The 10,422-nt window shown below is 45.5% G+C and overlaps 1 protein-coding gene across 2 annotated transcripts in view; it reads right to left on the bottom strand.

The window, feature by feature from the left end:
- Positions 1-381: 381 nt before the first annotated feature.
- The window catches only part of NFATC2 (nuclear factor of activated T cells 2), a 155,026-nt gene continuing 144,985 nt past the window's right edge, over positions 382-10,422 (bottom strand). Inside the window, exon 10 of one of the 2 annotated variants that reach the window (XM_030826421.1) lies at positions 382-4,969. In XM_030826421.1, coding sequence (XP_030682281.1) covers positions 4,914-4,969 — 56 coding nt within the window. In that variant the 3' untranslated portion in view covers positions 382-4,913. The remainder of the gene's footprint in view (positions 4,970-10,422) is intronic. The other variant, XM_030826422.1, reaches the window with a different exon arrangement.

Here is a 10,422-nt window from a genome sequence, read left to right as displayed (position 1 = left end):
AGCTTTTGCCTTCCAAGTGGCTGGCTTAGCCCAGTTGACTATGAATGCTTTGCGACCCTTGGAAAGCTGGTCTAAGGTGGGCATCATAAATCTCTTTTATGAATGCACAGATTACAGCAGAGCTGTGCTGGAGAGAATCAGACAAATTCAGGTTGACCATGTGGCTTTGTCACCTCCGACAAGTGGCTTCTGAGCCTGAGTCACAAGCACAGTGGGACTGTACCTACCTCCTAGGGCTAAGACTACCTCCTAGGGCTGAGATGAGGAATAAACGCACACACTTATGTGCACACACAAAATGTTCCTTGCTGAGGGAGCCCAAAATGTAAAGGGGATATTTGAGTAGCCTCTCTGGAAAAGAAAGATACACCAAAGTAGCTGTTGCTTCCAACGGTTTTATTGCTAAACTATCATGATACAAGCCGTATAAAAATACTTTACATATAGGAAAAATAAACTACATTAAACTGGAGATTAAAAACATTTGCATAGGAATGTGATGTATTCAAACGCCTTTAACAGTCAGGATTTTCTAAACCTAAGCCTGCCAGCAGCACCATGTTGGAGAGACCTCTGTTGGTTGGAGAATTGTACTGGTTTTCTCTCCTCTGAGGGCTGCAGAGGCCATAGGGGTGAGTGAGGTTCTTTGACAAGATGTCCAGGATGCTAAAGCTTGTTCCAACAGCCATAGCCTCGGTCTGCTCAGGCCAATCAGAATGCTGTGAGCACCTGCTCTAATGGAAACAACATCATTTGCATCCATTCCATTCAAAGCTTGAACTCAGCAGGGAGTTTATTCTAGTCAGCCAGTAGCTGCATAAAGGTAGAATGTTAATAACCCTTTCACTTCCAGCTCTCAGGACCCTGACGGCTCAGGGAGCAACTCTCTGTTATCAACCACCAGAAAAGTTTGTTTTTAAACAGGCTGAGTTAAACAGTGATGTTGGCTGTAAGTCAGGGCACTCACAAAAGCTGAGGGAAATGGATGTTTATGATCACAATTTTATAGGATGCTGCTTTTTCTTAAGCATTTAATTGGAATTCAGGAAAATACTTGCTATGCAATTGGCTGTTTTGGTTCCATGAAAGGTAATGCCCTAGCCTCGAGCCTAGGAGACCCAAGGTTAAGATGCGCTGGGTCACCAAGCACCTTGCCTCCGGGAAACAAGTTCGGGAAAGGTTAGCCCAGCTTGTCAAGAACGTCACAACTCCATCCATGCCTCTTGTAAACTTGAAATGAAAACATTCGTTCAATTCTGAGCAATAGAAAGCACTTGGAAAGGTCTTATTTTTTTTTTTTTTTTGACATGATAAATTCAGCCTCACTGTAGTCCAGAGTGAGAATTAGAACATACCAACTTCCAATCTGCCTAAATGTGACAGCCTCTGCCCAAGACTGGCTCACTGAGGCGTCTTGGCTACTGGATGTAAACAAAAAATGCAATATCCGTGCCTCCCAGTTCTTTGAAGGAATCAATTCATCCTTGGTTATGGCTATGCTGGAAAACTGTGGATGTCCTTTGGATAAAGCATACAGGAGTTATCTACCAGGATTTAGATTTGGTCCCCTCTGTAAATATTAGCCTGAAAGTTGGGTTCTGTGAACATGAATTCTTTTCGAATTCCATTACAATGCAGGCAGGGTTTTGGTGTCAATTTTTTAAAATCGAAATCACCTACTAGATTACTTATTTTGGGGGGAGGATCTAGACACTTGATGATTCTCAGTGACTAGATCCAGGCTCAGGGCTGAAGTCAGCATAATTCTTGAGCAAGAAAAAGGGTGGTTCCTTCTTCCACAAAGCCATTCCTTCTCCTGAGATGCCATCTTCTAGAGAGGTGACTAACAGGCTCTGAGTGGGGGTTTTATTATATGGGTTTTTGTTTCCTGGAATAAGTAACAAATGTTTCAAGAATACATCATTTCTCTTAAGAAAAAAAAAAACCTATGTGTAAAAAGAGACACTTAAAAAGATTTATGACCATTTATAAATATAAATCTAATTCCAACAGGGGTGTAATATTTTGAGGACAGGTAAAAAGCATAAAAATACAGGTAAGAAAATAAAATTTAATAACATACTAATCTGGATTGCTATACATATTATCAAGCAGCAGCATTTTTGTACAATACAGGAAGACTTGCAAACTTTGCAAATATACTACATTCAGCAAAACATGGTAGACCTGTCAGAGTGCTACCTATTTACATTAACTTAGATGTAGCAAGTGCAAACCTTCACTTAACTGAGATCCTTCTAACACACGTGCAACACACCCATCTTTACCATTTAGACACCCCTACTTTCTCATTCTCTTAGAGGATCTTATTGCCTCTTCCCATACTGGAAATATTTCATGAGCCATCCTTCTTGGCAAAATTTCCTCCTAGCATTTGTAACTGACAAAACTTCCTTGATAGCTGTCAGTTCCTAATACACTTTCTCTTGCCTGTTTATGTCTCAAATCTAATGCTTTTGTTTCTCTTTCCTTTGCGATTTGGTACAGTTGTTTATGAAAGTGCTTCCTATAATATCCAGCTAAGATGTCTTAGAAAAACAGAGGGGTTTATTTGTGTGTGTATTACACATACACATGCGTATAGGAGGTTGAGCTACCAGGAGGCCCTTTTTGCTAACATAGTTAGAAAACTGATGGAAAATGCATTAGTCCTTTTTCACCCTGTGGACAAGGAAGCTGAGCTACTTTGCTACAATAGCAGGAAGGCACTTGGGTAAAACATTCAGATAACTGAGGAAAGCCCAAATTCCCTCATGTACAAAAAGTGGCTCCTAGCCAGTCCTAGCCAGGTCAAGTGAGAACTAATCACTCACCACACACTCCTGGCTTTTCCCCAGTGAAGTCAATATTGCTGGAGAGAAAATTCTTTAGGTGAAGCTGCTAGTATAAGGAAATTATATAAGAACTTATTTTGTTCGTGAGGAAGTATTTAGCATCCCAGAAGTTCTATGGTAGGGGTCAACCTCTTACTGGCATTCTGTTTATTTAAAAGAGAATTTTGCTAAAGTCTTTGAGCTTAGGGTGGGTGAGGGAAAGGTCATTCATTGTTAGGGAAAAATAAATGCTACGTATTGACCAACAGGTTGCATACAAGTGCACAGGCCCGAATCTGAGCATTTTGTCTTCTATGTGGAGTGCCAAGCACACCTGGCCAGTGCCAAGCATACACTGGTGTCCAGTGCCAAGCACACCTGGCCCCACTCAGGAATCTGAGCATTTTGTCTTCTATCTGGAGTGCCAAGCACACCTGGCCCCACTCCCAGGAAGCTTTTACCCCTGGGTAACCTTGACGGGAGAGCCAGGACTTACAAAGCCCACAGTGGGCACTGAGTGGCCACGACTTTCTTCTGAGGCCTTCTTCCTACAGACTGGACTGAGAAAACACTCTAAGTACAGTCTGAGTGCTAAGAATATTTTCACTTTGTTGAGGAAACAACTGAATGGCTGCAAAATAAATCCCCCGCTTGTCCTGGGGTATCTGCAGTACATGCAAACAGAAACACATCTGCCAAGAACTTCAAGGGTTTTGTTTGTAAAAATCACAAAAATCACACCCACAGAGGAAGACTAGGGGAGACTGTGGGTGCACTCAGTGGAAACAGTTGGGAGGAAGGAAATCACATATAACATGCAACCGAACAGAGCTCATTCAAAGTAAAGGATGCATTCGAGTAGATTTCTTCATGTTAGAATTCTAGTGCAGATAGGTCTTCAGGGGCAGAAGGGATCTTTAAATAGGTTCAGGTCAAATTAACCAATGAAGCTGGGAAGCGCATCCCGAGCTCGACTGTCCCACTTTGAATTTAGGATATAGAGGGAATTCAGCCCTTTTCCTCTATCTTGGTAGAAACCACCTCCAGAAGCACTTGGGCTGTTTTACTTAACAAAAATACCCGCACTTCTTTTCTTGGTTACTTTAGCTCTTCTGCTATTCCTCAATTAAATGCACATGCTTGAGATTCTTCACTGCTTTACGGAAAAGCACTCTGGCTGCTAGGAAGAAAGCAAGCCGGAACCTTGCAAAGCATCCAGGTTGTACAGCTGCAGCAGACAGGTGCTTGCTCTCTGCAGCCTGGGTCAGCCCCCCAAGTCTATGGAAATTCTGTTAGCAGGACTGCGTGCTGCAGGGGTTAAAGAACAGCTCGCCAAGACAGCTCCAGTGCTAGGTGCCCTGGCTAGCCTTTTAAAGCAGAAAAAAAAATAATAACAAACGCGTATACATGTCATAACTTAACGCCAAGAAGTCTTAACAGGTGATCTTGTCTGGGCAGGACAGTTTGGTTTTGGAATGAGAATTCAAAAATAAAGCTTTAGCTGTGGCCCAGTTGTGGCATGGACTGGGCGAGCTCTAAGGACTGACAGTTCAGTTTCTGTCTCTATCGAGGGTTTTGGGTTTCTTCAGCCTGTAAGCTGGGCTCTTGGGTCACGTTCCTTTGGTTGCTCTGAGAACTCCTTTCCTTCAAAAGGTACAGGAGCTGTATCTGTGACCTGGAAAAACGAACGCAAGGGCTGGGGTTTAATCACAGCGCCCACATCTTCTGTCCCCCGCCCATCCCCCCAAGCTCCAGTCACTCTGTTCTCAGGTGAGTTCCAGTGTCCTGTCTTGTGCAGAATGTGCTTTTGGTCAGCAGGCACTTAATATTTGGATGGAACACCATTAAGATCAACCAGGATGCTCTCTGGATTTAAAACATAAACCGAAAAGAAGAGTTCTCTCTGGTGTTTAGAGGGAGGTGGCGAGCTCCTTAAGTGAGAGTCCGCTTAGTGCCCATACATTGATCCGCGTGTGGACTCCGGGCTGGGAGATGAACATGAAAGGAGACAGAAGGTGAGGGGCTGTGGAGGGCTCCGAGGGGTCAGATACAGAAGGTGTCTTGCTATAATGGCTTCTTTTACGTCTGATTTCTGGCAGGAGGTCCTGAAAACTCCTTCCTGATAATTTCATTAACTACAAAAGAAAAGAGGAGGGGGGAGAGAGAGAGAGAATGGGGCGAGTGAGAGGGCACCGAAAACACGCATCAGGTTCACTTTCTAGAACCTCTATTGGGCTATTTATTTTTGAGACAAGGTCTTGCTCTGTCACGCAGGCTGGAGTGCAATGGCATGATCATGGCTCCTAGCAGCCTCAGCCTCCCGAGTAGCTGGGACTACAGGTGCACGCCACCACACCTGGCTACATTTTTAAATTTTTAATAGAGACAGGGTCTCACTCTGTTGCCCAGGCTGGTCTCAAACTCCTGAGCTCAGGCGATCCTCCCACCTGAGCCTCCCAAAGTTTTGGGATTACAGGCATGAACCACTCTGCCCATCTCTATTTCTTTAAATACTTTTTTGTTGTTGTTCCTTGTGATTGTATATTTGACAATTTTTAATATAAGGAATGCTTTCCTATATCATATTTTCTTCAGGGAATATTTTGTGCTAAAGATCTGTTAGTGAAAATTGCTCAAATGGTAACTTTTTCAAATCTTTGTGGCAGAAATGGAAATCTTTGTGGCAAAAATGGATTTGAGCCATAGGGCATGTTTGAAGTAACTTTCTCCTCTTCTGCATTTGATGTCTTGCTTGAGGCTTTCTATTGTGTACCAAACTACTTCCACTATTTCCACATCCAGAAAATGCCTATTATATGATTAAGTCTGATAAAACGTGTTCTTTCTTGATCCATAAAACTTACGGTTCTCAAAAGAGGAACCCTTACAAAGAGCAAGTGAGGGCCCCCCAAAGACTGACTAGCCATCAACATAAACATAGTTTCCATTTCAGCACAACCAGGTGAAGGATCATGTGCCAGCTCGGGAAAGTTTGATCACCTCCCTCTCCAGAAGTATGTGTGGAGTTCCTAGCAGGGAACCAAGAGCAGTACCAGTCACTGGCATCAAGAAGCAAGCTACCTTCTCCCACTTTGGCCACTGGGTAAGGTACTAATTACTAGAATTAGGGCAGTGAGATCTTAGGATAGTGGATCCTGCAAAAAGGTTCCCTAAAACATTCTTGGAAAGAAGAAGGTGCTATTGGTGACAGTCCATCCGTGAGGCATGCTCCCTAAGGTATGCCTACACCTTCAGTTTTGCAGGTAGACCATATTGACTAGTCATGGGGTGGAAGGGATGAGGATGCAGACCCCTTTGGGAGTCCCATCAAAGGCAGGTTCATTTCCCATTTCCTGGTTCTGACTTTGAATTCTTCCCATACCTCCTCATACTTCCTTTTCTCACCTTAGCCTTAAGTTACATTGGCAGTGAGGGTTAAATGTTCAGAGTTGCCCGAAGTCTCTCCATGGTCAAAATTGGGCCCTCCTAGGTTCAGGGTGCTTTTCCCTGGAAAACCCCTGCCCAGATGGTCTGCAACCTCCATAACAGTGAGAGGCGGGGAATGCAAAGAGCTGAATGAACCAGGTTTGATTCTCAGCTCGTTCTCTGACTGTATGTTATCTCTCCATGCCTCAATTTTCTCCTCTGTAAAGTGGGAATCATAGCACGTACCTTTTCAGGCTGTTGTGAGGACGCTAAGCATTCACGTAGGTAACAGCGCCCAGCACAGTGCCTGGTGTTCAATAGCTGGTGGTTATGATGGTTAACAAAATCCCCACGCTTCGTGTTGGACTCTGAATTCCGTGCTTTGCAACCATTGGCTTTGTTTTGTGCCAGAATGTCAGGCATGCCACAAGCATGTACATCTAGAGCCAGCCAGGGTTAGAATTCCACCTCTGCCACTTCCTTGCTTGGTGAAACTTGCTTTGGTGACATAACCACTCTGTGCCTCAGTTTCCTCATCTGTAAATTGCATCTAAAAATATTACCTCCCAGGTTGCTGAGGTGCTTGGATGAGATAATGCAAGTAAAGATCACAGTGCCCAGTGTTCAGCCAGTATTGGTTTGTAGACCAGTATATATGTATTAGATATGTATTAGAAATACCTACATTATGTATAACTTTTCCAACATGTGGAGAATGTAGAGGACGAATTCATATATTTAACCAGCACTAGTTGGGCATCTACTGTGTACCGGGTAACAGCTGACTCCCAGGGGCCCTAAACCAGAAGCTGAATAAGGACTGTCAGCCTGGACTCTCAGTGCTCCCTGCAGGGGTGATGAGCTGACCATGCTGTGTAGGACTTATGTAGCGAAAGCCAAATGCCCGGGGCAGGTGGAGTCGGAGCAGCTTCATGTGAAGCTTTTCAAAGCCCGGATTCCAAAGGGCTTCCTGTTTTCTCAACCTAGGAAGTGAGAGGAGTGGATCCTTAATGAAAACTTTCCACAGCCTCAGCTTTCTAAAAATAGCTGGTAGGCAGAGACGCTGGCACCAAGGCCCTCTCAAAGGGCTGTTTCCCTTCTCAGAACACAGGGCTGGGGCAGGGGATGGGAAGTAAGGAAACTTTTCAAGCAGGCAGAAGCATGTTTCCCTCCCCTTGGATGCATCCCATGGTCCTGCTTTCTGGGAGCTACTTTCAGATAGAAGTGAAGAGTTGCATCTGGAAAATTCGGTGACCCTATCACTTAGACCTTCTTGCTGTTGAGGGTGGTGAGGTGGCCCTGAGTTCAACTCCCACCCAAACCTCTCTGGGTAGGAACCTCCTCTTTCTGAAATCTCGGCACTTGCTCCCCCTGACTGCCAACAAGGAGAAAGTTTTAGAACAGAAATGCCTGCTAGGTGGTGGTGACAGAGTAGAGCCACACTGGGCTTTAAGTTCTGAGAGGGGGTCTCTGCTCAACCACTTCATGCAGGGTCCACAGGGAGGTCCCACATTTGCAGACTTGAGCTCCAGGGTGCAGGGGAACCCCAGTGTCCTTTCACCATGCCATTTCTCCTGGTCTCTGTCTGTCCCCCACTCAGCCCTGTTCCTCCTCTTATCTCACCTTCCTCACACCGCTCCTCTGGGTAGCATCATGCTTTCCCCAGTCTAACACTTTTCCTTCTCGCTCACGTCACCCAAGGCTCAAACAGCCTCCTTGGCAAAGCCCCCCTTGGTGGCCACCCCCAGCCCAGTCACACTCCTGTCTCCTCACTATCCCCTGCTGTGCTGATGCTCTCCCTCCCCGCATATCCCTTAGATGATGCCTTGGTGCATGGGAAGTACTCAATAACAGTTATTTATGAACAGAACACAGAAGCTTAGAAAGGGATTGGGAAACTTCAGGTCACAGCCAGGATTGTCCTCCCCAAGTCGGCCTCTGAGGTTTGGGTGCTGAACCACTCTCCTGTATTATTGCCATCAGCATTTTATTCCTCCAATAATCTACCCTAAGCAAGCAACTGTACCTCTCCTCCTACCTGTTCCCAAATGGGGCCACATGCAGTGCTCTGCCCCTTCCTGGAAGCTGCCCCACATTCCTGCCATGGTGCCCTCATTCTTTTCAAGTAGCCCCACTCATGCATGGCACCATGCACACAGCAGGTGCTTAATGCCTGCATTAGCCCACCCCAAGGACCCTGCACCATCAGCCTAGGTCCCTTGGTTTAAGGAAGCTGATTTTCCTTTTTCATTCGATTGACAAATGGGTTGCTGATCTGTTACTTGTTTGGAGTCTTTCTCTCTACCAAAACATACTCGCCATTCACATTTCTTGAGAGCTGTGTACCAGGCCCTATACAGTGTCAGGGACTATTATTTAATTCTCACACTGCTCCTAGTAACATCACTATCCCCATTTTATAGATGGGGAAATAGAGACAGGCAGACTGATACTCTCCCTAGCAGGTGACGGGGGATTGGGATTTGAACTCAGGGCCCATTTAATTAACCTGTACAGTATTGATCCTCTTTCTTTTGCGGATCCCAGAATCCTCTGTGTCATTTGCGTGAAGTCAGGGGATGGCTATAGCAGACTCTGCTTAGCCAGCAGGGAGAGGCCGTGTGACAAAGGCAAGTGCTCTGCTGGAGAAAGTGTCCCTTTCTCAGAACAGAATTGAGGCCAGCAGTTGTGAGTCTGCCATGGTCTCTGATCATCCTTAGAGAGAGGTGCCCTAAAAGACTGATGGAGAATGATCTCAGGGTGACTACTAAGCCTGAAACTGGAAAGGAAAAAGTGAACCGATCTTAAGTATATAAAAATTATGCACAAAACACAGTGTAACATTTTCAGTATATGTGACAAAGTCATTTACATATAAAGAGGTGTTTCAACTCAGAAGGATATTAGTATTCTAATAAAAATGGCTACAGACACAAAAAGATGATATACCAGGGGGTCAACAAACTTCTCCTGGAAAGGGCCAGATGATGTTTTCAGCTTTGTGAGCTCTTTCTCACTTACTAAGCACTGCCAGTGTAGCATAAAAGCTGCTGTAGACAGTAAGCAAATGGGCATAGATGCGTTCCAATAAAACTTCATTTGCCAAAACAGGCTGGGGGCCAGGATCGACCCAAGAGCTGTAGTTTGTCAGCTCCTAGTATATATATAAGCTAATGGCAAAGAAGAAAAAGCAGGGTGTTCTCTTTGCCTACTTTCTGAGGGTGGCAATCTGGGGAAGCCAGTGCCTCTTACTGGATTTCTAAAAGCTAAAACTGACTTCTGTTTGTATCCCATTCTGCCCTAGGAATTTTCTGTTTTGCTAAAAGGCCCAGACACCTGCATGTACTTTCTCCTCGCTTCCTTTATCAGAGCTCAGAGGTTCCCAAACTTCAGTTTGCAGCAGGATGGCTGCTCAGGATTACATGGGGAAAACACCACAGATGTATTAATACTTCAGGTGCAATTTAAAGGACTTTCAAGGGTGAATTTCACTCTAGGCCCTTTCCCTTTGACTGCTGACTTTGGAACTGAATCCCCTGAGAAAGCAGCAACAGGAAGGAGCGGATAGGCTGGGTCCTGCTTCTCGCTCAAACCTCAAGCATGTTTTCTAAAATCTGGTGAGACCACGTGAGTGCCCACGAGAGCCTGGGCCCAGCCACAAAGGCCATGGCCAGAAAGACACTCCTCAAGCTTGGATGGGAATCGAGAGGGCTGCATTCTCCAGGCCAAATCAAAGAATCTGAGAGCCAAGAGGGGGCCCAAGGCACCACCCCCTAGTCACTACTGACTGTTTCCTCTGCCTTGCAGTGCCTTGCTGAATTCACTCCCACGACCCCTACATGCTTGGGTCAGGATGCATGAACCTGAAAGCACATGAAGTCCTCTCTGGGATCTTCTGCCTTTGGTCCTAACTGTTCTCAGGGGAAGCGACTCTGAAGGCCAAGAGGTAAGTTCCCTAAGCAACCGGGCCTGCTGGTCTTGAGCCCTCCCCTGTGACTTTTTTTTTTTCTTTTTGAGTCTCCCTCTGTCACCCAGGCTGGGGTGCAGTGGCGCCATCTCGGCTCACCTCCGCCTCCAGGTTCAAGCAATTCTCCTGCCTCAACCTCCTAAGTAGCATACCTGGGATTACAAGAACCTGCCACCATGCCTGGCTAATTTTTGT

The sequence above is a fragment of the Nomascus leucogenys genome, chromosome 13 (assembly GCF_006542625.1).
Source record: "Nomascus leucogenys isolate Asia chromosome 13, Asia_NLE_v1, whole genome shotgun sequence".
NCBI classification, from domain to species: domain Eukaryota; kingdom Metazoa; phylum Chordata; class Mammalia; order Primates; family Hylobatidae; genus Nomascus; species Nomascus leucogenys.
This window is presented reverse-complemented; position numbering and strand designations above follow the sequence as displayed.